This window comes from Ursus americanus, chromosome 30, assembly GCF_024610735.1.
Source record: "Ursus americanus isolate L20-20 chromosome 30, mUrsAme1.1.p, whole genome shotgun sequence".
Lineage (NCBI taxonomy): Eukaryota > Metazoa > Chordata > Mammalia > Carnivora > Ursidae > Ursus > Ursus americanus.
Genome location: NC_142156.1, coordinates 4,934,208 through 4,961,605, shown reverse-complemented (window position 1 = coordinate 4,961,605; position 27,398 = coordinate 4,934,208). Strand labels below are relative to the sequence as shown.

General features: G+C 46.2%; 1 protein-coding gene across 10 annotated transcripts in view; it reads left to right on the top strand.

Moving 5' to 3' along the window:
* The first annotated feature begins 3,119 nt into the window (after positions 1-3,119).
* Positions 3,120-27,398, top strand: part of AP1B1 (adaptor related protein complex 1 subunit beta 1) — a 52,910-nt gene continuing 28,631 nt past the window's right edge. For 2 of the 10 annotated variants that reach the window (XM_045791285.2, XM_045791282.2), the window contains exons 1-4: positions 3,120-3,272; positions 21,149-21,211; positions 24,443-24,548; positions 27,033-27,168. In XM_045791285.2, the coding sequence (XP_045647241.1) occupies positions 21,175-21,211; positions 24,443-24,548; positions 27,033-27,168 (279 nt within the window). In that variant the 5' untranslated portion in view covers positions 3,120-3,272; positions 21,149-21,174. Of the gene's footprint in view, positions 3,336-16,289; positions 16,434-18,331; positions 18,409-18,678; positions 18,760-18,884; positions 19,015-21,148; positions 21,212-24,442; positions 24,549-27,032; positions 27,169-27,398 lie in introns of all 10 variants that reach the window. The other 8 variants (XM_087857202.1, XM_087857203.1, XM_087857204.1 and 5 more) reach the window with 8 other exon arrangements.

Here is a 27,398-nt window from a genome sequence, read left to right as displayed (position 1 = left end):
AGAAACTATCATATTCAGTTGTACCTTACTATCTACTGAAACTGATCATTCCTTTTTTTAAAAATATATTTATTTATTTAAGTCATCTCTACACCCAACGTAGGGCTCGAACTCATGACCCCCAGATCAAGAGGGGCATGCTCCACTGACTGAGCCAGCCAGGTGCCCCTGGAAGTGATCATTCTTTTTTCTTTTTTAAAGATTTTATTTATTTATTTATTTGAGAGAGAGAGAGAGAGAAAGAGCACACAAGCGGGGGGTGGGGTAGGGTAGGGTGGGGGTGGTGCAGAAGGAGAGGGAGAGGGGCACCTGGGTGGTTCAGTCGTTAAGCGTCTGCCTTCGGCCCAGGACGTGATCCCAGAGTCCTGGGATCGAGGCCCACATCAGGCTCCTCCGCTGGGAGCCTGCTTCTTCCTCTCCCACTCCCCCTGCTGTGTTCCCTCTCTCGCTGGCTGTCTCTCTCTGTCAAATAAATAAATAAAATCTTTAAAAAAAAAGAAGAAGAAGAAGAAGGAGAGGGAGAAGCAGACTCCCCTTTGAGCAGGGAGCCCAATGCGGGATTGGAGCCCAATGCGAGACTCGATTCCAGGACCCTGGGATCATGACCTGGGCCGAAGGCAGATGCTTAATGCCTGAACCACCCAGGCGCCCCGGAAGTGATAATTCTTAAGTAACGATTCAATTTACAAACAGGCCAATCAAGTCATACAGAAGCAAACTATACACATACACTATATACTTCTCTCTGGTCTTGACAAAAGCTTCAGGTAACTTCACAGCTTGGGTTACCAAAGCAGAGACTCAAAAGCCTTTATCTTATCAAATTAAAAAAATTGTATCTTTGGAGCACCTGGCTGGCTCAGTTGGTGGAGCTTGCGACTCTTGATCTCAGGGTTGTAAGTCTGAGTCCTACCTTGGGTGTAGAGATTCCTTAAAAATAAAATCTTAAAAAAAAGAAAAGAAAAAATGTATCTTTTACTGTCACCTTGTTAATCAGGCTACAGACCACAAAGATAAGCAAAACAAAGGTCGAACATACCTTAAGAAATCATGTCAGTCGAGGGGCGCCTAGGTGGCTCAGTCAGTTAAGCTAAGCGTCTGCCTTCGGCTCAGGTCATGATCCCAGGGTCCTGGGAGCAAGTCCCTCATCGGGCTCCTTGCTCAGCGGGGAGCCTGCTTCTCCCTCTGCTTGCCACTCCCCCTGCTTGTGCACTCCCTCTCTCTCTCTAGCAAATAAATAAAATCTTAAAAAAAAAAATCATGTCAGTCGAGGTACAAAGGAACCCATGATTGGCTTTTTAATATCTAATATTTAAGCAATGTGAAAAACATAAGTAAAGGCAAAGCAAACAAACATTGCCATTGTTCATGTTTTCATATATTTTTTTAAGATTTTATTTATTTATTTGAGAGCGAGAGCCAGGGAGCACAGCGGGGATGGGGGTGGGGTTGGAGGGGCAAAGGGAGAGGGAGAAGCAGGCTCCCTGCTCTGCGGAGAGCCTGACTGGGGACTGATCCCAGGACCCAGAGAGCATAACCCGAGCCTAAGGCACCTTGAAGCTTAACCGACTGAGCCACACAGGCACCCCCCCATCACCAGGTTTCATATTCTCACTAGCAAAAAATTTTCCTTAGGTTAGTGTTTGCCTTCAATTGTCTCCCGGAGTTGAATTAACACATATTTCAAATGTTAACCTTTTACTTATATAATCTAGAGGATGAAACTAATTCCTTCTCTTATATATATTTGGTTTATAACCTGGTGATAGTGATGTATCTAAAAGCAATGTTTTCTAATACGTAGGTGAATAATGTAAGAAAGAGTGTGAAGCCAAAGTCACTTGTTTAAGGCTGCAATGTATGTAAAAGGAGTGCCTTACACATATGAAGGGCTCACTAAATTTGTAATTATAAAAAAAAAACCCCATACAAGTACTCAAAACAACACAAATATATCTTTAGCTAACCGGAGTGTTAACATTAGAAATAACACTTTCCAGTTATGTATATTTATAGTTCATAGTTGAAATACTTCCTCCCCACACACAAAAACAAGGTGTTCTTTACTTTTCCTGTAAAGAATTGAACAGTAAAGTCACCTTTTATATGTAAGAAATGGGGAAATGTTACTTCAAACTTCTGAATCGTTTTAACTGACTAGCGTTTCAGCCTGACATTCATGGTCTCATAATGTAGTAATAAGTAACTTTTATTTATTTTTTTTAAAAAGATTTTTAAGTAATCTTTACACCCAACAGTGGGGCTTGAATTCACAACCGCAAGACCAAGAATCACATGCTCTACGGACTGAACCAACCCGGCGCCCCTAGTAATAAGCAACTTTCAAAAAATAGATGTTCTTTTCTCAACCTTAAGTTTTGTTTATAAACCTTTAATTATTATCTCGCTGAAACACCTTTGACAAAGGTGGCATTGATACCTGATTACAAATGTGCCCAAATCTAATGAAATCACTATCATGGCAAAAAGAAAATGCCCTAGAGTCAGAATATGAGCTCGTCATAGTTAAACTCATTCCCAGTAAAACATTTTTAAAGAGCAGTGACGAAATACTGTTTTAAGGGGGATGATCAGAAATTATCTGTAAGGAGAAAGTTAATAGTACCAGAGTCAGGAGTGAGGTGATTATAGGAATTGACGTCCTGGCAGACCCAGCAAAAGGGAAAACGGGATATTATGAAGTTCCTCTTGGATAAAAGTTCCTTGGAGGCACATGGGTTTAACCCTTCCAGTCGGAATTTCCAAAGGCCTGCACCGAAGGGCAGCAAGGACTAGACTGGATTTACAGCTCTGGTTTTGATTAACATTCATAAGGTAAACGATCTTGAGCAAAACCTTGTCTTTCTCAGAGTCTCAGTTTTCCCGTCTGTAACTCAGAAGGAAAAGATGGCTTTTAAAATCCTCACCTTAAGTTACTTAGCGATTAACTAATTCTTTTGCGCTCTGCGGGAGACAGCGGCGAGGGTGCGCCGCGGCTGGGGAGGGGTTAATTCTTTCGTCCCCGCCCCTTCCTGGCCCCGCCCCGTGGGCCCCTCCCCCGCCCGGGTTGCACCCTTGACCCCGCCCCCAGGCCGTGCGTCCACCGGAAGTGCCCGCGCGCGGGCAGCTCACTTCCGCCCGGCAGGTGACAGCCGCGGGGCTCCGAGCGGCCGGCGGCACGGACGCACCGGGGGAGCGGGAGGACGAGGTCGCGGACATTTTGCTGGCGAGCCGAGCCGCGCCGTGGCGCCGGGAGCCGTTCGGACCTGTGGGTGAGGAAGCGGGAAGTCCAGCGAGGCAGGAGAAGGAGTGGGGCGTGGAGGCGGTGGTCTGAGGTGAGGGGGTTTGTGGGGTCAGAGGTCACGGAGAGGACGGGGCGCTAGAGAGGCGAGAGTGGCTTCCCAAGCCACGACGAGACAGAAGGACTGCGGGTTCATTCATTCGTGCCCACTTGGCCCCGGCCTGAATCCCAGCCGCCCCAGCCCGCAGCCCCTCCTGGGGCGTCCTCCGGAGAGAGTCCGCTCCTGGCCAGGGGTGAACTCCTCTCCCGGTCGTGGTTTCCCCGTTCACATCCTGAGGCCTCCCTGTCATTCAGGGCCTTATCTCTTTGCCAAGGTCCAAAAAGGAAAAAAAAGAAAAGAAAAGAAAAAAAAGTCAAGAACCGGCCCTGAGCGCCTGCCCCGCGGTAGGCTTGGGCTTGGTCTATCCGTCGGCGTTTTATGGACAGGTTATCGGGGGACACCTGTAATCATGCTAAAAATACTGACGAAATGCTAGCTGGTAGTTACTGAGCTCCTGCTGTGCTAAACACTGTGCTAAGCACTGTAGGTACGATGGCACATGTAAACTTTGCAACAACCCTTGTGAGGTAGCTGTTGTTGATATCCGCATTTTATCCACAAGGGAACTAAGGCACAGAGAGGTTGTATCACACATGGTAAGGTCAGTCCTGTGGTATAGGCAGAGCCAGGGTTCTTACCCAGGCTTTCAGGGACCTGCGAAGTGCAGAGACAAGAGGCTGGAGCAAGGCTGGGGTGTAGAGGCAGTTTGATATCTTTAACTGCCGTCGTATTTATTCGCAGCTATGTAAAGATGTAGTCTTATTACTTTGCGTCTAATCTTCACAAGGGACATTTGAGTCACATATTTAGGATGAAACAGTCCTGCAGGCTATTGCTATAAGTAATTACCTTTCAGGGCAAAAGTGGAAGTTTTTCCTGACTATTGAGAACTGTGAGACACAAAACAGGCTATTCATGAAGCTAATTTAAGAATATTCAGACCCTCTCTTAGGAGTGGTTGAGCTGCATTCCTTTTGGAGTAAAGAAAGGAAGCACATGACCCCTAGGGGATCTTTTGGCCCTAGGTTCTTGAAGAACGTTCTCAAGGGGAGGGTCTCTGTCTCTGAGAAAAGTGCAGGCCATTCGGCTTCTTGGCTGAGGAGCGCACAACCCAGCTTGGGAGATGGTGAGGTCATTTGATGGCTGGAGGACTAGACTCTGTGAGTCTGAGCCTTATTCCTTTGTAGACATTCACTTGCTCCAATTCTGCCTCAGTTTCCCTGATAGCAGCAGGAGAAAGACCTGCTGCCTTCCTATCCAGTCCTGGGTGTTACAAGCCTTAATGAACCCGTCAAGGTTCTTACATGCTTCTGAAGAAAGCTGTGATATAAATATTACTGTAGTACCTTTTTTTAAACTCTATGATCTGTTCTAGTTCCATTGAATTCACAGCAACTTAATATTGTCACCTTATCCCCATCCTTCCAAGGGAGGATTTGAGATGAAGCGACTTGTCACAGATGGTGGGAACATGAGCAAAGCTCAGAGCATCTGGCTCCCTGTCCTGAGTTGAGCCCACCAGCCTCCTCTAGCCTCTTAAAAACTGTCATAAAGAGTAGCCTCAGTAGTTCTCAAAGATCAGATCCTTCAGAGGTTGTGGAGAGATTATTTGTTGAGTATGGGTTGAACAGACTTCATCCTGAGCAGCCTGAAGGGCTCAGAGTTGTAATGGAAAAAGCACTGCCGGACTCCCCATCAGTCAGCCCCGGGTTCCAACCCCAGCTCAGCAGCTTCCTGATAGTGTGGCCTGGACAACTTACTTAGGCTCGGCCTCCTTTACTTCAGCTCTAGAATAATACTGACCACCACCTTCTCCCCATCCCCCCAACACTGGTGTGTGTGGGGATTAGATAAGGAAATTTGTGCAGAGACTGTTACTGTGGTTGGGTGCTGTGGCCCTAGGCAGTTTGATGCCTACTGGGAGCCTGTGTCTGAGGAGGGCTGTCAACCCTGGTTTGTGGGGTATTACTTCCTTCTGCAAACAGAGACCTTTACATACACAGGACTGCTCCCACCCTTCTTGTTTCACTTCCTAAAAGTGTTTCAGAACAAGTTTAGTCTGTTGGTCCTACTGGCTTTGGGCTTGGACTTCCATTTTTTCTGGTCATCCTCTGAAACTGTTACATGTCTTGACTGCTTACTTCCCAGAAAACCCCCACACCTGGTACCAACGCCTGACATGCTGACAGTGAGCAAACGTGGCTTGGGTATGGGGTTTGCATTTTGGTGTAATTATGAAGGCTTGAGAGGGCATCTGTTACATGTAGATATTTCTTGTTCTGAACAGGTTTTTTTTTTTTTCCCCTTGCCTGAGATAGGTCACTAATACATGATCACAGCCCAGAAATGGTTTTAGTGTTTTGTTTTGTTTTGTTTTGTTTTCTCTTCACACAGAAAGGAACAAATAACACCAGAGAGAAAATATCACTTGAGCACTTGGGGAATCCTTTAAAAAAATAATCTGCTTGAATATCCATTAATGACTCCTTTTTGCCCTCAGGCTATAATTCACATTCCTTATCATTGCCTTCAAGGCCTTTTGGGCTGACTCCTGCCTGGCTCTCCTGCCTTATCTCTCCTACTCCCCACTTCCATCTCTTCCCAAGCCCCAGTCAAACTCAGCTGCTTGCCACTTCTGCAACCCCCAGCTCTTTTTACCTCTGCGTCTTCGCTTTGTGCTATCCTCACTGCCTGAACACATTTTTTTCCTGTCACACGTGCCTCTTTCTTTGCTGGGCCACTCCTTGGAGCTTCCCATCTGATCATCTCTCCCACCTTGCCGGCCTGAACCTCCTCAGTGTCCTGTGGCACTGCTCATGAGGTTTGTCATTGTTCACTTGGCTGTCTTCTAAGTAAACAGCTCTTAATCCTTGGGGAGGACTTGTCTTAACTGTCTGTATCTCTAGGACTTAGTGAAATGTCTGGCACACTTGTTATGATTCTTTGATTCCTAGGGAATTCAAAGTACTTTCCAGATGATCTCCTGTCCATCCTCATATCACTCCAAGAGAACAGGGAGAAGTCTGTCCGGTGATAGAATTAACTACTGTCTGGTTTTTTTGCTACCACCCAGCCAGCCACCAGAGTGACGTGGTCTGGGGAAAGAGCCTTCCAGGCCCTAAGATAGTGAAGAGTAGGAGTGTCCCTGGCTTGTTTGAGGAACAGCAGGGAAGCTGATGAGCAATAAGCGGGGCAGTGGGTTATGAGGTCAGAGGAGAATGGAGGGGTCTTCCAGGTCAAGATGAGAACCCTGGCTTTTACTCTGAGTGAGTTGGGAACTGCTGGGGGGTTTTGAGCAGGAGTTCTGAGATCTGACTTACATTTCAACAGGCACCACCAGAGTGCTTCAGGGCCTCCAGAGACTTGGGGTTGGGGAACAGCAAGGAGGTGCTGGTGGTAACCACTCTCCCTGTGTAGTAGTAATAGTGGCCAGCCTATAGCAGTAGGCCCTTTGGTGGGCTGGGCACTGCTGAAGGCTTTGTATGTATTGACATGTTTATTTTACTTTTTTAAAAAGATTTTATTTATTGGGGCACCTGGGTGGCTCAGTTGGTTAAACGTCTGCCTTTGGCTCGGGTCATGATCCCAGGGTCCTGGGATTGAGCCCTGCATGGGGCTCCTTGCTCAGTGGGGAGCCTGTGTCTCTCTCTTCCTCTACCTCTCCCCTGGCTTGTGCTCTCTCTTTCAAATAAATAAATAAAATCTTTTTTTTTAAGATTTTTATTTATTTATTTGTCAGAGAGAGAGACATCCAGTGAGAGAGGGAACACAAGCAGGGGAAGAGGAAGAGGAAGAAGCAGGCTCCCAGCGGAGGAGCCCGATGTGGGGCTCAATCCCAGAACGCCAGGATCACATGCTGAGCTGAAGGCAGATGCTTAACCAGTGAGCCACCCAGGTGCCCCAAATAAATAAATAAAATCTTAAAAAAAAAAAAAAAGGATTTTATTTATTTAAGAGAGAGAGTGCGCCACGAGGGGGGGTGGTCAGAGGGAGAAGTGCACTCCCTGCTGAGCAGGGACTCCAGGATCTTGACCTGAGCGAAAGGCAGATGCTTAACTGACTGAGCCACCCAGGCGCCCTTGTATTGACCTGTTTTAGCCTCACAAATCCCTCAGGTATGTGACATTGCAATTCCCATTTTACAGCGGTGGTATGCTTGTGCCTGTTAAGTAGTATAGACCCCTGGAGAGCCCCTGTCACACCTGTTGTGGCCACCTTCCCTTTATCAACCCCTCATTCTTGGATGGTCTCCTGTTAATGTTGCTGAGGACGGGCTTGGCTGTGGTTTTAGACTTTCAAACCTTATGCTTTTTGGGTCTTAGCCTTGGGCTTGACCTCAGACCTCCATTAAGAGGGTCTCCCCAAAGTTGGGAGACCTCTTCTAGTTAAGGTAAGAGGCTGGTTGAGTCCCGAATGCCCACAGTCCATCAGCAGCCAGAATGCCTGCCTTAGTGACTGCTCTCCCAGGTTTACCATCTCTTCTGTGGACCTGAGCTGGAAGATAATAGGTTTGGAAGTCAAGTCTCAAAGCTTTAAAACCAGTCTTCGTTGTTCATTTTCAGCACTGAAAACATTCGTTAAATCAGAGCTCTGAGGAGGAATCGACTTGGGTGACACATGCTTTTTGCCACACCTAATTGTTTTTAGGGTCTTAAGCATATTGAGAGTGGAAGGACAAAATTCATTAGCTGGTGAGTCTGCTTCTGTGGTTTTCATTCTCTGAATGAAGCTGAGTGGCTGCATGTTGAGCAATGTCACCTGTCACCTTCCCAAGGTGGCCACCTGGTTAAATTTTAACCTCCTTTCCTCCCTTCTGCCACACTCCCTATCCTCCCGTTTTCTTTTTCTCCATAGCATTTATCACTATCTCAGATAGTATATATTGTATTTATTTACCTTGCCTGTGGTCCCTGTCTGCCATTGGGATGTGTGCTCCATGAAGGCAAGGATTTTTGTGTCATTTATTCACTGCTGCATCCCTAGCATGTAGACCTGTTTATGGCACATGGGAGGTGCTCAGCAAACATATGAATAGGAATGGAGATGGGGGTGAGGACAGGAATATCTGTACTTAGTGCAGGGACAGTATCTTTGTGGGTTGTTTTTTTTTTTTTTTTTTTTTTAGATTTTATTTATTTGAGAGAGATCGCGCGAGAGAGCACGAGCAGGGTGAGGTGCAGAGGGAGAGGCGGGCCTCAGCAGGGAGCCTGCTGCAGGGCTCCATGCTGGGACTCCAGGATCATGACCTGAGCTAAAAGGCAGACGCCCAACCAACTGAGCCACCCAGACACCCTGGAGATGGTATCTTGAAGTGATGTCATCTAAGCCAAGATTTGAAGGATAAGTTGAAGCAGCCACTCTAGAAGCTAGAGAGGATAATCCAGGCAGAAGGCTCCTCAACTGCAAAAGCAGTGAAGAGCTTGACAAAGGAACACAGAAGGCCTGTGGGCTTAGAGGGCTGTAGGCGGAGGGAAGGGCCTGCTTGTGCTCACATTATAGCTGTGTCAGAGCCACTTGCCCCCAGCATTTGCATCCGCACCTCCAGCAGCTCTAGTCTCTGAGTTGATACGTATGGAAGTTGAGGATGGTGATCTGGCCTCAATGAAGGAGGTGGCCTGGACCTTTCTCCCGTCAGAGGTGTTGCCCTGATCTTCTGCCCTTTGCCCTTTCTTTTCTCTTTTCTTTATTTACTTGTCTTCCATTTATTTATTGGCTCTAAAATGGGCTAGGGGGTGTGACATTTTCAACTTCAGGTTTATCAAAATAGCTTGACAACCAGAGCAGATGCATGTCTGATGCTGGCAAACCCTGTAAATAGAACATGGGGAAGCTGCTCTCTAGCTGAGGTTGGTTTATAAAACTTGAAATTTCCCCAAGAAGAGAGTTGAGTACTAATCATTCAGACATTTATTGGGCACCTACTATTTGTCAGGTAACAGTCTAGGAGCTAGGGATACAGTAGTGAATAAAGTGGGCAGAATCTTTGTCCTCATGGAGCACATTATGGAGGGAGAAAAAACAGACAATATACATATATTTTATAGTATGTTGGTGATAAGTACCTTGAAGAAATAACAGAAGGAGAAGGATAGGGAGTTGGGGGAATTGGTTGGGGATGTGTAGAATTTTAAATAAAGTGGTCAGAGAAGGTAACATTTGAGTGAAATTTGAAAGAGGTGAGGGATGAGCCATGGTGTCTGGAGAAAGAGCTTCCCTGGCAACATGAGTAGCATGTGCAAAGGCCCTGAAGTGGAAGCATGCCTGTTGTGTTCAAGGATCAGCAAAGGCCCCATATGACTGGAACTGAGGGAATGATAGAGAAAACAGTGGGAGAAGAGTTTGAAGAAGTAATGGGTGGTGTGTAGGTGTGTGAGATACAGAAGGGGTGTGTGTGTTATATGAGCCTGTAGTCCATGAGGCCATGGTAGAGATTTTGGCTTTTACGCCGAGGTGAGACAGGGAACCGTTGGAGGATTTTGGACAGAGGAGTACCACTCTGTCTGACTTAGACTATAATGGGATCGTTCTGCCTGTTGCTGAAATGGGTTGTCGAGAGCAGTGTAGAAGCAGCCTTACTAGCAGTCCCAAAAAGAAGTGACGGTGGCTTGGTGCCTGGTGGAAGTGATGGAGCTGGTGAAAAGCTGCTTTATGGATTCTGGATTCATTTTGAAGGTGGACCCCATAGGAATTGCTGATAGATTAGATGTGGAATATGAGAGAGTGTGTGTGTGTTGTCAAGGGGAACTGAGGTTTTTGGCCTGAGACTCTGTTAAAGATGTTGATCATGAACTGGATAATGAAAACTGCAGATGAGCCAGTTCGGGGGTAGGGGGGAAGCAGGAGGTCAGTTTTTATCATGTTAAGTTTGAGCTGCCTGTTAGCTGTATAGATATTCAAGTTCAGATATTGATTAGGCAGTTTGGATATATGAGCTGGGAATTCACTGGAGAGGTTGGGCGGGGCGGGGGGGCTGTAAACTTTGAGCTGTCAGCATGTAGATGATACTCAAAGCCTTGACACTGGATGAGCTCACCAAAGAGGTGAGATAGTGGGGGAGGGGGGGGCTACGAGGCCTGACTGTGGGGCCCTCTAGTGATGAGGGAGAGGAGGAAGAACCTACAAAGGAGACTGAGACTGAGCAGGCATGGGGTAGAGGGGAAAACAGAGTACATGGCATTCTAGAATCCAGGGGAAGAAAGTGTTTCAAGGAAGAGCAGTGTCAGATGCTCGTCAGTGTGAGACTTGTCATGTGACAGGATCACTGCGTCTTCTGCCAGCAGGATCTAACACCCTCTGGCATCCAGGACCATCGGTGAATCTCATCATCCTTCCTTGCCTAACCTTGTCTGCTCCTTTCCCTTCCAAATCCTTGCCTTCAGCCAGGCAGGGATTCTCACAAACTCCTGAACACACATGCTTGTTTTGGCTTTGGATAAGTCACTCCTCTCTCAGCACTTTTAATTCCTCATTTATAAATGGATTACCTTGAGAATTAATTGAGAGAGGGGCTGTAAACCATTTAGCACAGAGCCTGCACCCCAGTCAGTGTTGCTGGTGGTTTAGTCTCTATTTGCCCCCTGTTATGCTGGTATCATGTGGGTCTTCTCCAGGTTACCTTCAGTCATCCCTTTCCAAATGTGACCCATCTTTTCCTGTCTGGAAAGCACTTCTTCATCTAAGAGGGCTTCCCTAGATGTTGCCCCAGTCTCAGAACCCTCCTCTGAACAGTGGTGGCACTTATATGGAAGGCATGATTGCTCTGCTCTTCCCCTGCAGTCCTTTACTTGGCCTCTGCATCTGTAAAACCCAGCGGGAAAACTGTCCTTTGTCTGCTGTGGGCATGCTCCTGTGGGGGGCACAGTCCCAGTCTCAGAGTTGACAGTGCCCCACACTGTTACACATGCTGAATGGATGACTCCAACACTTGACAGATCTTCAGAAAGTGTTTCCATTGTATAGATGGAAAAACTGAGATCTCAGGGTGCCTCCTCATTCTATAGTCTTTGGCCTCTTTCTTTTCTTGATTAATTTAAGTTTTATTCAGAAGAAGTCCCTGTTACTTTCTTTTTTCAAGTCCAAAGGTAATTTTCTTTCTCTTGACAGCAGATCTTTCCAAGCATTACTTCCTGTAGATAGTTGAGAACTGGCAGGTGATTCTAGAATTAGTTTCTAAAGAGTGCTAATATAAGAACATTTGCATGTGGCATGTGCGTGCCTTTACTTCCTTTTCATTTTGAGGCTTTAATTGCTAGTGGGTCTCAGGAGATTGATTTTGGCTAACTGCTTTTCATCCAAATCCCAGGACACCCATAACTGGGCAAGCTCATCCAAACAGGCTTTCACTAGGCACATTACCAAACTTGATGTTCCTGTTGTCCGAACTGGATGGGCTGGTCCTAAAATAACCTGTAATTCAATGTTCGAGGGACTCTTGCAGGGATATGTGGCAACATATTTCATGTATCCTTTAGCTTGGAGTGTGTGTGATTCTGCCAGGGCTTCATTCAGAGAGGAGAAGTTGCCTTGCTGGACAGAGTGGGACCTGTGGGACCTCATTATGGGGAAAGGGTAGAGAGTGTTGGTGCTACCATTTTCTAGCTGTGTGACTCCAGAGAACTGCGTCAGAATCTCTGGGCTTCACTTTCCTTATCTGTAAACTTGTGATATTATCAATACCTTTTCCACAGATTATTGTGAAGATTAAATGTGAAGCGCTTTACATAGTGTCTGGCCCATAGAGTGTATCTGTTTGCCATTACAACTACCACTGGCACCTTTGTTCTGAATTTCATGCCAAGCCCAAAGAAGAGCACAGCTCATTTTCTCATGGTTATTAAACCGACTTGAAAGAGCCTGTCTGAGTTTGGTGACCATGTTGTTTCAGAGAGAAAGTCTGAAATCTGGTTTCTCTACTGCTGAGTCACCTTTTAATCTTCAAGTTGGCCTCACCTGTTTCCCTGTCTATAAAGTGAACTTTAGGACTTACTGTGAGGACCTTTTCCTTTTTAAAAGGAGACTGTCAAGATAGGTGAGCAATGTGGTGAGTAATTGCTGGGTGGTGAATAGAATCATTGTCTCTATTATAATCTCTAGGCTTCGTGGGGCAGGGACACAATCCAGAGCGTGGCATTGAGTAGGTGAATATTTGTGAATGAATCAACCTGTGCCTTCGAGACAGAACTGAAACAGCCAAACGTGGGGGGATTAAAGTTTGGCTTTTCTGTTCTTTTTTTTTTTTTTTTTTTTTAAGATTTTATTTATTTAATTGACAGAGAGACAGCCAGGGAGAGAGGGAACACAAGCAGGGGGAGTGGAAGAGGAAGGAGCAGGCTCTCAGCGGAGGAGCCTGACGTGGGGCTCGATCCCAGAACGCCGGGATCACACCCTGAGCCGAATGTAGACGCTTAACGACTGCGCCACCCAGGCGCCCCTGGCTTTTCTGTTCTAAATGAAGAAGAAACAGTAGCACCCCCCCAACCCCTTTTATTCACTCCTCCTAGCTTATTCTTAACTGTCCTTGAGCTAACATGTGCCTGGAGCAGTTTTCTGAACAGCTCTTGGTCAGGCAAGGGTTTAACAGTGACAGTTTTATTAATTTTTTTATTTTAAGATTTTATCTGAGAGACAGAGTGCAAGGGCACGAGCAGGGGAAGGGGCAGAAGGAGAGGGAGAAGCAGACTCTCCACTGAGCAGAGAGCCCCATGCAGGGTTCCATCCCAGGACCCCGAGATCATGACCCAAGCTGAAGGTGGACGCTTAACCGACTGAGCCACCCAGGTGCCCAGCAGTGACAGTTTTAAACAGCACTGAAGTTGGAAGCCACCAACATAGACTTTCTGGGCTCATTTTTCCCTGCCCAGATATCCTTGAATTCAGAGATGACTCTTGGCAGCTGGATCAGACCTTGCCAACTATCTCCTTCCCCTTTCCCTTACCTAAAGTTGCTTCTCTGGCTGATCTCACAATACTGATTGTCTCCCTTGTTAATTCACTGAGCGCCAGTGGTATACAGTGCACTGTGCTAGCGCCACCAACTCCATGCCTCTCATCTGAGTTTGTTGCTCTGGCACGAATCACTGCCCTGAGACTAGAAAAGTCTTTCCTTGACCATTGGCAGGCCATTCGGGGAATTGTTTGGCTTATTACTGTTTTCTTTCCTCCTGAACACCTAATAAGGTTTGGTAGTCCTGGCTGCATTCTGAATTTGTTTTCTCTTTTCCTTTGGAAATGTCTTTTGTCGTGCTCAGGGAATGATCATGCTCCATTCCTTCTTGTTTGATACCCTGGAAGAACACTCATTGGTGAGGAAATGGATTTCTCACCTAGCAGAGAATCATGGAATGTGAGATGTGGGAGGGAGTTTATCCATCATTTAATAGACCGGAACCGTTGTCCTGTGGAACTGTGGGTTGTCTGAAGGGACCCTGGTGAAGAGGGGGATTTGGGCATGGTGGAATGAGCTAGGCTCTAGGTCCCTCACTCTTAAGTCAACTAGAGCAATTCTGTTTTTGTTTTAAACAGTTTAAAAGTGAGAAGGGGCTTGAAAAGCCATTGATCTGGCTGAATTTTTTTTTGTTTGACAATTAGAAAAAGTAAGGCCCAGAGATGGAGGGATTTGCCCTGGGTCATAGAGCTCTTGGTAGCAAAGCTAGATTTCCTGGCCGCTATCTTGGCAGTGGATCAGCCTTGCCATGTTTGTTGAAAGTTAACCACAAAGGCTTATGCCCCTGGTCTTCCCCATCGTCACTCTCTGGTCTCATCAGGGAGTCCTCTTACCTTGATCTGTCATAGGCCCCTGGTTTTGTAGCTTCTCTGGGAACCTATCTTTTCATTCACTCTGTCAGCAAACATTTGATGAGCTCCTGGAATGTGCCAGGGATAGTGCCAGTCACTGGGTTGACAGCATTAAATAGGACAGATCCCAAATTAGAGTCGTGAGGAGGGATGTGAAGTCGGCGATGTGACTGAGTCAGATGTCAGAGAGGCCTCTGCCCCTCTGGGTCTGAAGAAGGCTCCTGTAGGGCAACAGTGTTTGAGCTGAGACTGAGGATAAGCACGGGGCTGGGAACAGTGTTTTGGATAGATGCCCCGTTATTTTTTAAATTGTACTGTATTTGAAAGAGGTGCTACATACACAGGATATATAATTCCCAAGATATAAGCTGGTGAGTGATGAAAGATCAGTCTTTGGCAATCCAGCTTCTTTTCTGGAGGGAAAGATTGTTATCTTTTCTTGTTTACCTTTTCTTCTTCTTTCATTCTTTTTTTTAAGATTTTATTTATTTAAGAGAGAGCGAGCACGCACACCCATGAGGCGGGCGGGGGGGGGGGGGCGGGGGGGGGCGGATGGGGAGGAGCAGAGGGAGAGGGAAAAGCACATTCTCTCTGCACTGACTGCAGAGTCTGATGGGCTTGGTCTCATGACCCTGAGATCACGACCTGAGCTGAAATCAAGAGTTGGACGCTCAACCAGCTGAGCCACCCAGACGCCCCTAATTCTTTTTTTTTTTTTTTTTAATAAGTAATCTCTACACTCAATATGGGGCTCGAACTCATGACCCAGAGATCAAGAGTCACATGCTGGACTGACTGAGCCAGCCAGGGACCCCGTCGTGCCATAATTTTTAAACAAGCCCTTTATGGAAGGACATTTACGGTGTTTACAATAGTTTGTTATTACAAAGGATGCTACATGAACGACTGTATGTACATAGCTTTTGTACATATGGAATAAATTCCTGGGGGCTTCTGGGTGGCTCAGTCAGTTCAGCACTTAGGTCGTGATCTTGTGGTCCTGGGTGTCGGGCTCCACAGTCAGCACGGAGTCTGCTTCAGATTCTCTCTCTCTCTCTGTGCCCCTCCCTCTGCTCATTTGCTCTCTCTCTCTCTCTCTCTCTCTCAAATAAATAAAATATTTTAAAAAAAGAAAGAGAAAAGAAATTCCTAGAAGCGGACTTGCTGGGTCAAGGGGTCAGCACCTTTGCAATTTTGATAGCTGTTGCCAAATTAGTGTAGAGGTTGTAGGGTTTAGACTCTCATTAGCATCATATAAGGGTATCTGTTTTCCCACATCAGCACCAACATGGAATGTCATCAGCCTTTTGGGTCTTTACCAGTCTAGTAGCTGATGGATGGTATTTCATTGTAGTATCAATTTCTCTTATAAGTAAGCTTAAACCATTGTTCTTCATTTTCTGTGAATGCACCACATCCTTTGCGGTTCTCCTAGTGTTAGGTACTTTTTATGTATTAAGGAAAATGGGCTTTTGTCTGAGATGTGGTAGAAATTTATATGTGTGTCAATCATATATGTCTTTTGTTTTTGGCCATGCATAAAAAACTTAATTTTTATGTAATCAGACTCACAGATTTTTAAAGACTTGATTTAATGTCATATTCAGAAAGGCTTTGTTTCCTCCAGATTATACAGTTTTCCATTTTTCTTCTTCAGCATTGGGTTTTTGTTTTTGCTTTTTGTTTTTTAATTCAATATTTGCGGCGCCTGGGTGGCTCACTCAGTTAAGCGTATGCCTTCAGTTCAGGTCATGATCCCAGGGTCCCGTGGAGCAGGGAGCCTGCTTCTCCCTCTCCCTCTGCCTGCCATTCCCCCCGCTTGTGTGTGCTCTTGCTCGCACTCTCTCTCTGTCAAATAAAAAAATAAAATCTTTTAAAAAAATAAGTAAAATAAATAAAAATTTAAAAATTAAATATTTGTGTGATTTACACCAAGTGATATGTCAGCTCTTAAATGTACCAGTCTGGCCAGTATCTGCATCAAGATGCAGATCCTTTCCATCACCTCCAGAGTTCTTTTGTGACCCATTCAAGACAGTCGTCCTCAGCTATAAGCATCCACTGATCTGACTTCTACGACCATAAGTTAGTTTTGCCTCTTCTTCTTTTCTTAGAATTTCTTGTAAATGGAACCCATTGTATTTTTTTTTTAAGATTTTATTTATCCATTTCACGGAGAGAGAACACAAGCAGTGGGAGCTACACGCAGAGGGAGAGGGAGAAGCAGGCTCCCCACTGAGCAGAGAGCCCGATGTGGGGCTAGATCCCAGGACCCCAGGACCACGGCCCAAGCCAAAGGTAGACGCCTAACCCACTGAGCCAGCCGGGTGCCCGGGAACCCCATGATATTTATACTTGTCATCGTGCTTTCATTCCCACATTGTCCCCTATCAGAAGAAATGAGTGAACTAAGTAGAAGAGCAAGTGCTGCTGTCCCCATTTTCAAGAGAGGAATTGGATCATAGAGATGAAGTAAACTAACATCAGTTCCGTATTCTTTCCTTTAAAATTATTGCTGTTGAGGCACCTGGCTGGCTCAGTTGGTAGAGTACGTGACTCTTCATCTCAGGGTTGTGAGTTCAAGCCCCATGTTGGGCATGAAGCCTACTAAAAAAATAAAAATGAAATAATTACTGTCATTAGCAATTTTGAGATCTTGGAGAAAAGTTGAAATATATTCAGTATTTATTTTCTTAATTATTTTTTGTAGATTTAAATTCATTTTATTAGTTTAAAACACAGAGATTCTTTATCTCTTGTTCATAGAACTACATTTAGAATGTGAAGACCTCACAAATTTAAAAAGTGTTGAGGACTTTTTTTCCTTACACCTAACTAACTCCAATGGCTAAAATTCAAAGTCTTTAGCTGGGAATATTTTTATGAGTTTTTTTCCCCTCCATTTTCTTCCTAGGACCTCATTTTTCCACTCTTAGATTACATCTTTGTCCCAGCCAGTGTGTCAGTGATTCTCACCAGGGACTTCTTTATAATTCCAAAAAACAAAACTACTCTATTTCATGCTGTATTACCCAGTTTCTTTGCTTTAAGTCTAGTGGCAGGGGAAAGCAGGAACATCAGTAGGATTTTTTTTTTTTTTTAAGTAAGATTAATAGGGACTGGTCCTGGGATTATAGGATCAAAGTGGAAAGGTAGATTTAAGGTAAAGACAGCATCAGTGGCTCCTCAAAGACAAAACCAGTCCTTCCAGGTGTGCCACTCTTTAATTTTGACTTTCCTTCCCCTCGAGGCATTCCTTAGCCCATAAATGCTGAAAGTGAAGGGTATCCCAGCCCAGGATGCTTTCTCCTTAGCAAAAGTGACTCATCACACTGGCCAGAGTAGTTTCCAAACCAAAAATTCCCCAATTATTGCTTTTTTAAAGTGCGTCATGTCACTTCCAAAGATGGAATCCAAACTCTAAGCTTTTTCTTGCCTGAATTGGCTGCTGCTTTCAGTTGTGGCTCATGTACACAATCAGATCCATCAAACAAGGTCTTAGTCCCTGTGGCCTCCGTTAGTAGGCGTGCAGTATGTGGCTGTAGCTGAGCGGTGCCAGGGAAAGCACCCATCTCTCCTGTGGCATCCACAAGGCTGGTCTTCAGACTGAACTGTAGGGTTTTTTCCATTCCTGCAGAGAGAATGAAACATCTCTTGCACTGACATCTAAGGTAACTGCAGAGAAAGGACACAAGAGATAGCCACCCGTAGCAGATCAGCCAGGTGCAGTTGATCTTCCACAGCGAAATGAGGTTTTTAAGATCTGTGCTCTAGGCTTTCACTTCTCCCTACTTTACCTTCCTCCTCCACTTTAATTTCCTGTACATGAAACAACTTCAGAGGGATACGATTTCTGCATCATCAGTCCCATTGGGCCCTCTGCAGAGGGATATGCGAAATAGATACTGCGGAGAAAAGAAGCAGCCAGCACTCACACTGGGTAGCAGTGTAAGTTGTGAGTAGTTGCTTAGCACCTGTAAAAGGAAGAGTGTCATCAAAGCTTAACACCATAGGGGTATCAGCAGCTGCCGTGGTCTAATTAGCTGACCCTGCGGCTCTGTTGCTTTTTTAATCCCTCCAAAAGAAGCTTCCCACCCTTTCTTCCACCTGGGCAGTTGCATACAACACAAATCTGTCCCCAGGAGGTTGTGTGTTCTGGGAACTTAGGACCCCCAGATGTTGTGTTGTGCTTGCAGATAAGGAGAAAGCCCCCGACAGCCTCTTCTGTTGGAGAAGGAAGAATTTCTGGGCAGCACTGAAGTTAGACATCAAGGTAGTTTTTCTTTTTTGTTCACTTTGATTTCCTTCTAGATTTAACAATGGAGGGGTTTATATGTTACTGCAATTCTTTTGGTCTAAAATTTTTAGCCCCTTTTGCTTTCATTGATCCCTCTTCTTAGACTAAACTTAACTTAGAGAAATGGGGTACTTCTATTTTGGATACCTCTGCTAGTTGTGCTCTCACGCCTGTGACTCCTGAAGTCGTACAGCCCTTTGTTGTGTGGCAGACATCCTATTAACCTGTTTATCTGCTTAATCGCAGCACTCCAAAAGAACCTCTAGGTTGGTGAGGTTTTTCTGAGAAAATGGCTTTGTGTGTGCTCAAAAGAAAATGATTTTCACTGTAAGTAAACTCCTTTAGGAAACAGATGCTAAAGAGTTACATAACAGAGCTGTCAGAGAGCAAGCCGAGGCTCCCCGGGATGCTCATTGGTCCCTTTTCATTTCTTTTAACAACGATCAACTCAGCACTGGCCATGTGCGGAACCCCGGGCCGGTTATGAAGGGGGAGGACAGACAGAGCCATGGACCAGGCTGACGTGGGTTCTGCCTTTGTGGATCTGTCCACAGCCCTGATTCCTGCTGCCGGGACCTGCAGGTTAGAGTCCCTACTATGGGTCTGCTATCATCAGACACACCAGTCTCTTCTGCTTTTTCCTGCACCTCCTACAGAAAAGTGCCACATCCCTTTTCAACCTTGCAAAGCAAAGGACAGTAGAATTGTGTTTTTTCCTTTGTACTGTTTTGTCAGCGAAGCCTTTATTCCTTTAGTCCAACAGGATCCACAAAGGATTTAAGGCAGCCCCGAGACAGCACATACTTGTTTCCCATTGATCACTGAGACAAAATCTACTGGGTGTCTCGGTTGGGGAACAGCCTCATTGCCATCCTGCTGTGAATACTAGCTTAGTCTGGAGAATTCACTTGGGCTGGAGAGGAGCCATGTCAGCTTTGTTTCCAGAGACTTTTGAAATGGTCCTTGACTGCTGACATCCATCCCACCAGTAACCTCCATCTTGTTCCCACATAGTAATGCATTGAAAGAAGATGTTAATAGGTTCTGTGGGTTTTTTAATTAGTTAATTAGTTTCAAGATTTTATTTAAATTCTAATTAGTTAACATACAGTGTAATATTGGTTTTAGGAGTAGAATTTAATGATTCATCATTTACGTGTAACACCCAGTGCTCATCACAAGTGCCCTCAATGGGTTCTATGTTTCATTCTCTTCCGTGGAGGCAACAGAAGGGACAAAGTGAGTTTTTTTCCATTCAGATGTCTATTTTTTTTTTGGATTGTGTGGTGTTCTGTACCATGTGAAATTACAGGTAGGACTAGACAGTTGTCATTAAAAGTCTTATGGTTTTCGAACTGAGTCCTTAGCCACTGTCAGGGCTCTGCCCTCCCTTTCAGATGGGAGAAGCAGAATTCCTTCATTGATAGAATATAGCCACCGAGGTCAGGCAGACCTGAAATGGTCTCCCAGTCTAGCCACTTACAAGTCACGTGACCTTGGGCAAGTTACTTCACCCTGAGCCTCAGTTTCCTCATCTGTAAAATAGGGTTAAAACCAGCTACGTTATTGGTAGGATTAAATGAGAAAATGTGTGTAAAACCCCTGACTGTAATAGGGACTCGGTAAATGATAACTTCTTAAATGTTAGAACAACCCTGGAGCCTCTGCCATGTATCCAGGGTACTTGGTGCCTGTGTACCTTCTTTAATCTTTCATCTGTTGATCAAGAGGAACTATTAAATGTATACAGTAGATACTCAGTAAATGTTGAATGAACGAGGGGGCCTTGGTACTTTCTTTGGTTCTCTTGCTTTAGAACAGCACTTCACACTGTGACTTTTGCCCTGGGAGATTTCCTGAGAGATGCTTTGAGGAAACTGGCCAGTTAGATTTGGGGAATGCTGTAGAGTGTACAGTATATAGATAGAGTCTAGCCCTCTCTAGAGATGAATAGCGCATATCACTGTTAAAGAAGTTCAGAGAAGTTGGAGAGAGAAGAAAACCTCCCTAGCTTTTCAAACTTGGCATTTTCCAAGCTCATTTGACTATGTGGGGTCACGGTAGTACCTCCCTGAGGCTGTGATGAGGCTTTAATGGTTAACTTGCATGAAGCACTTAGAACAGTGCTGGGTGGAGTGCACACACGAAGGCGTGGCTGTAACTAAGTGCTTTTTAATCTGTAGACTTTTCGGAGATTTAGCCATCCCCCCCCTTTTTTTAAGCTTTTATTTATCCTTTTGACAGAGGGAGCACAAGCAGGGGGAGTGGCAGAGGGAGAGGGAGAAGCAGGCTCCCTGCTGAGCAGGACCCTGGGATCAAGACCTGAGCTGAAGGCAGATGCTCAACTGACTGAGCCACCCAGGCGCCCCATTAGCCGTTCCCTTATTGATGGGCATTTAAGTTATTTCCAATGGTGTATTGTTATGAACAGTGCTATGGGAAAACCCTTATATCTGTGCAGGTATTTCTATGGGAGAGAGTCCTAGAAGTAGAATTGCTGGGTCAAAGGATATACACATTCAAAAATTTGGTAGATCCCTCAGAATTACCTTCCAAAATCTGATCAGCTATTATCTAACAGCTCATTTGCCCCGTAGAGAGATAAGAAGCTATCTTCCCATACCACATGTGTGCTGGATCCTGCCCTCCTCCTGTACTCTGTAACTGAAAATGGAGCAGACACAACAGAAAGTCACCGCTGTCTTCTGTCTTGCAGAGTCTGGCCACAGATAAGGGACCAAAATGACTGACTCAAAATATTTCACCACGACCAAGAAAGGTACTGTTTGTTTCATTGTGGGGTCTTGTCCTACCCTTTCCCTGCTCCACCATTCTGCTTTCTCCCTGGCAGGGTGGGGTTTGGGGGCAGGGGTGGAGGCCTGGAAGCAAGTGGCGGGAATTACCCAGAGCGTAACCTTGTGGATCCAGAACATTGAAGTGTTATTGATGGTATAAGAAATTGACCACTTCTGGGGCGCCTGGGTGGCACAGAGGTTAAGCGTCTGCCTTCGGCTCAGGGCGTGATCCTGGCGTTGTGGGATCGAGCTCCACATCAGGCTCCTCTGCTATGAGCCTGCTTCTTCCTCTCCCACTCCCCCTGCTTGTGTTCCCTCTCTCGCTGGCTGTCTCTATCTCTGTCGAATGAATAGGTAAAATCTTTAAAAAGAAAAAAAAAAAGAAATTGACCACTTCTTTTAGAACTCAGGAAGGGACAAGCATTAGTTCCAAATGGAGGGAGATAAAAGCCCCCTTTTGTTCTAAATGGCCTAACATTAATAAATATGATGTTTTTTCCTGGAGGAAAGAAAGCACACAATCCTATCAGTAACCCCACAGTGATACGTGTGTGTGTGTGTGTGTGTCTGGTCTTTATCCATGGGCACATGTTTTACGTGGTCAGAGTCAGAATTTATATCCTGTTTTTCATTTGACATTATCTTAAACATTTCCCCACAGTTCTAACTACTCAATGTTAGTCTGCTGAGTTGCTGCACTGAAACTTGCTAAGCCAGTCTTATGTTGTAGGTATTGTGGTTGTTTCTGCTTTCTGGGAAACAGAGATGGTTGTAGTGGCTGCTGAATATGCTTTAACCCTGTAAGCATCTTTCTGACCAGCCCTTCCTTCCTCCCTTCTTCCTTCCAAGCAAGATTGACACATGCCTGCTGACCAGATGAAAAGAGCCTGTTGTTGAGGCAGCTGAGCCAGGACCTGCAGTCTGCCCCTTATTGAGCACTTCTTTATTGTTCTAGCCAGTTTTTCCTGAGCCCCCTCCCTATGCCACGGAGACAGATTGGAGTCTCTGACCTGGCTTTGCTTGCCGTTAAGCAGAGAAGACAGTCTATTAAATAGTAATTGCACTAAAGGTGGTAGGTGCTGTGGTAAGGGAAGTGAAGGAGGCTGTGGGAGGACCTTGGGTGGAGCTAGCTAGTTAAAAGGGGCAGGGGTGGGGAGAGGAGCAGAGCAGAGCACTTGCTCTGCCCAGGGTCCGCTCAGGGAAAGGAAAGCACCTGGGCACAAGGTAACTGAAGAGTGTGATGGAAGGAGAGTTGGAGAGGTGTGCGGGGCTAGAGGGGGTGAACCTAGTGCTAAGTATATTAGGATGTCAGTGGTAGGGTTTTGTGGAGAATGTCTGTAGAGTGATGCCCGGGTCCAAATCAGACATCAGTGATGGTTTTAAACAGGAGAAGGTCCAAGATAGTTCCTAGTAAAGAATTGAAGGGGTGAAGATTGCGGGGAGGCATGGGGACCAGTACCATAGCTCCTGTGAGAGAAGATAGTACCTGAGCCGGGGGTGGGGTGGGGTGTAGCATTGTGGGTAGAGAGATTTGGATGCTTTATGTGATTGAGGAGGTAGGCTTGATGACTGACTGGATTTGGGGCCCATTAGAGGAAAGAGATGTTTTGGAAACAGGCAGATCCCAAGTTTACCTCATCAGCCTTCTTAGAACTGAAGTGACTCAGGCCTAGATCCATCAATTGACAGCCAGTTGGATTGAATCTGACCAAACACTTTGAGCAAAGCTGGGACAGCCCTGCAACAGGACCCAGGGTCAAAGTCATCATGGTCTGTTAGATCCTGCAGCAGGGAGACAGGGCCCCCTCAGTCTCTTGGAGGGGAAGGGCATGTGTTCCTCCGGTCCTATAGAAGTCAAGAGCCAGAACTGCAAGGTCTGCAGATTCCTCCTGGCTCTGTTGAGCAATATCCTCAGTGTGGCCTTGCCCTGGGCCCTACTGTGTGATTGTTCTTAATTAACTTTGTTTGCTGTCTGTCCTCTCAAGTTCTTTCCCAAGCACCACATTGTTCAATCATGATAAAAACCTGCAAGTTTTCTTTTTCTCACTGTAAATCCATCTAGAACTTCTTCAGCACTTCCCCCCACTTGACAGTCTTTGCTTTATTCCCACCCCAAGTAACTTGAGAGGGAAGCTTGGGACTCTCTTTCTGTGAAAGAGGAATCGAAGCCAAGGGTCACATGGCAAATTAGTAACAGTAGCAGTCACCTTTAATGCAGGCCACTGAGATGAGCATTTTACATCTGAGTGTTAAATGAGAGAATTCACTGCCCCAGTCAAAGTAGAGAGAGTACAGACAAGGAAACCAGTTCAGAGAAGCAAAGTGATATCCTTGGTTGGCCTGAGCATATAGGCTTTGGAGCTGGCAGACGTGATTTTGAATCTTGGCCCTGCCTGCTACTAGCGGTGTGTTCTTGGGCAAGTCACAGCCTCCATTTGCTCATCTGTAAAATGGGGGGGAAGTGCAGAGTTGTCATGAGGATGAAATGAGAAATGGGGAAAAGTGTGGCACCTGCCTTAGAGAAAAGCTCAGGAAATCCTTGCGGCTGCTGTTTTGAGGGTGGGAGGCCTGATTCCAAAGTCTGCCCTTGTAACCTGTCACTGGGGTTATCTGGGCCCTGAACAACCCTATTTCCTCATTTGTTTTTTCCAGATCATCAAGTTCTTAAGAACAGCATATTATGTGCTTAAGCCCTCGTGGGGCAGCTGAATTCCCATTTTCAGAGCTGAGCAACCACTTGTGGTTCAGGAAGTGAAACCCTGAGTGCGTTATTTTAACTGGAGGTTCTAGGAAAACAGGAAAAGCCAAGGGTGGGAATGGAGCAAATCTTTCCCTCTCCCTTCAAATCTTCAGTCCCCAGATTCTGTCACACACAGCCCTGAGGGCTTTGGGTGAGGGTGGTAGCTGAGGCGAATTTTGCTTTCCTCTGAATGTTTTCAACTGGCTGAGCAGGACCTGTCTTCACACTTCTTGGCTCCCTCAGAACCTTTGTAGCTTCCATAGTTCCCTCTGTTCAGTCCAGCACGGCCTCCAGGCTGTCCTCCTCAGAGTTGTCCCTCCATGCTGCCTCTGTCACTGAGGCCAAGGACCTAAAGCTGCCCTCAGCTGGCGGCACAGAGTGGCTTACCTGCCTCTCCCCTCCCATTCTTCTGGGGACTGGGAATGGCCCCCTGGCAGAGTGGGGGTGGATCACTCATGCCTGCCTCCTTTTTTAGGGGAGATCTTCGAGCTGAAGGCAGAGCTCAACAGTGACAAGAAGGAGAAGAAGAAGGAGGCGGTAAAGAAAGTGATTGCGTCAATGACCGTGGGCAAAGATGTCAGGTGTGCAGGCGTAGGCCGGGTGGCAGCAGGAGCGGGGCTCTGTAGCTTGGGTCTAGTTCAGTTCTCTCCTTGACGATATCTCTGGGGACCCGTGTCTCCCCCTGTTATAGCTCCCCTCATGAGAGACCTTTCCAAACAGAAGTTTTCGTTTACAGAGGGGTCCTGCGCTCAGATGCTGCTGGGGTCAGGCAGCAGCGGAGTGAGTGAGGTGGGCAAGGTCACAAAGGCAACAGTGGATGAAGTGGATGTGGCAGGAACCCCGTCAGAAATTCCAGAGGATTGCTGCCAGCTGGGGAAAATGAACCCAGTGTGGACAGGTCTGGCTTTTTAAAAGAAGAAATCTAGATTTTTCATTTTAAATCTCCTTATTCTTTTAGATTGCCAGATGATATTAAACAAACAAACACTGCAGTGACACTGACACATGCCTGCAGATGGGATTTATCGAATTTGTTGCCAGTTTGCAGCCTCTGGTTTGCATCTGATTGCCAGAGCAGATGATACATAGCACTGCTGCCTCACCTTTGCTCATGCTTTTCCCTTGCATAGAATGTCCCTTTCCCCTTTTCCGTTTACCAGCTTGTTTCCCGTCTCTTAAAACCCATTCGAGGCCTCCTTGTTGCCTTCCCTCGTCACCCCAGCCCACTGCCCTGAATGTGCAGCATTTGTTCTGTGTTCCTGTCACCCGGCACCAATTCTAGACTGTCTTGCTTCTTATGTGTACTTGTGTTTACCTGCCCACCATGTCATAAAGTCCCTGGGGACAGGGACTGGATTCTGCAACAACCTAACAGTCACACAGTATTTGAGAGTGTGCAGAAAACCTTCAGGTATGTTTTCTAGCAATTCCTTACAATTCCCATATTGTAGGTAATGGCGTGTTTCCTACCAAGGAAACCAGATAAAGAAGGGGTATAGTGACTGCCCAGCAGTCGTGTGGTTAATAACAGAACTAGGACTCAAGCCCAGCCCTTCTGAAATCTAAATCCAGGGCGTTTCCACCCATACCCTCTCCTCTGTGCCCTCATGGTGCACAGCTCCATGCCTCATAGGCCTGGGCGCTGCCATGGAGCAGCTCCTCATCCGGATCTCTCGTCCGGATCACACTTCTCCAGAGTTCTCCATGGATTGCCCTATCCTATTGCCACCTCAGCAGGGGACCTCCAGACAGTGCCTCAGTAGACACAGTTCTGCAGAGAGACCTGCTGTAGACAGAGTGGCAAAAGGATCAGGCATCTGCTGGAGAACTGGGCTTCCTTCCAAGTCACATCCTTCTAGGACAAAGCCATTCTCCTTCAACTAGAACACCACTGTCACCTCCTCACAGAGGAAACATCTTTGTTCTTCTGTCTCAAGTGAACTTGTTGTGCTGCTGTGATGGGCCCATCAGCTGTTCCTCCTCTCCACCCCCTCTTTCTTCCTGGTTCTTCATCTCCCAAGGTGATGCATCAGTGTCAGCATCAGCTGGGTTCCTTCCTAAGGGAGCCCAGGGAGCTCACTTTGACCTCTTAAGTCTCTGTTACCATGTCTTCGGCCACTAAGTCACAAGACTTGAAAGGGTAGGCAGTGATTCCAGAGAGAGAAAATTGACTTCTAAGCATCTTTCACATCTCAAGGGGTTTGGGACTCTGGGACTCTGGGGTTCTGTGTTGGGAAGGGTTCCATCCAGAATCATGAGCACAGGTTTTAGAGCCAGACCTGGCTCCTCAGGCAGTTATTTGATGTTTGGGGGCCTCAGTATTGTTTTCTGTAAAATGAGGATAACACACTGGCTTCTTGGGGCTGTTAATTGAGATCATGTATGTAAAGCCCTTAGTGCCAAGCCTGGCATATAGCACATGCTCTGTACATGTTGGGCTAGTTTTTAGTGGGCAGCTGAGCTGGACCTCGTGGTGAAAGCAGCATGGCCCACCCTTGCTTCCCTACAGCCTTCTGGAACCAGCAGCCCCAAATATAAGGAGGCCACATTAAGTATCAGGGAAGGAAAATAGTTGTTTTCATTTATTCAGCACCTCTCAGATGTCAAGGACCAGATACCTGAAATATGTTGTCTTCTTTAATTTTCACAAGGGCCCTGTGTAATGGGGTTTTGTTGCACCTTTCCTGCGGGTGAGCAAACTGAGACATGGCGGTGGGGGAGCAGGGATGAAGGAATTTTCCCAATTTCATACAGCTAGCAGGAGGCAGAGCTGGGTTTGAGCCAGGTCTGATGGGCTGTAGAGTTTCTGTATGAATGAACTCTGTGGAAAGAACAGAGGACTTTGCTTTTCAAATCACTTTTGGGGTTCCATTGCTACCCGTAAGTGTTAATGGTAACAGCATAGCTGACGTCCTCCCTTTTACTAGGAAGTCCTGTTATTTTTTTCCTTCTCTCCCATCCACTGTCTCTGCACCCCCACCCCAAACCTCAGACCCCTCATTAGAGCTCTGAAAAATCTTCCTTTCTTCCGCCTTACCTACACTCATGCCATGTTGACTTTCCAGTGCCCTCTTCCCCGATGTGGTGAACTGTATGCAGACAGACAACCTGGAACTAAAGAAGCTGGTGTACTTGTATCTGATGAACTATGCCAAGAGTCAGCCCGACATGGCCATCATGGCTGTCAACACCTTTGTGAAGGTGAGTAGGAGCTATATGGGAGAAAGGGCATGGGTGTTCACTGCTCCATCTCCCCTCCATCTCGGGGAGGGACACTATGGCCCTGAGTAAAAACACTGTGGCTCCTTTCTAGTCCTTCTGACTCCCAGCCTGAGGGCTTCCTAGTCCTCCAGCAGAGGGCTCCCACTCTCTCAGAAAATCAGTTGCTACAGACCCTGCTAACTCATTCTGTGTGAGGTAGCCTAAGGCCT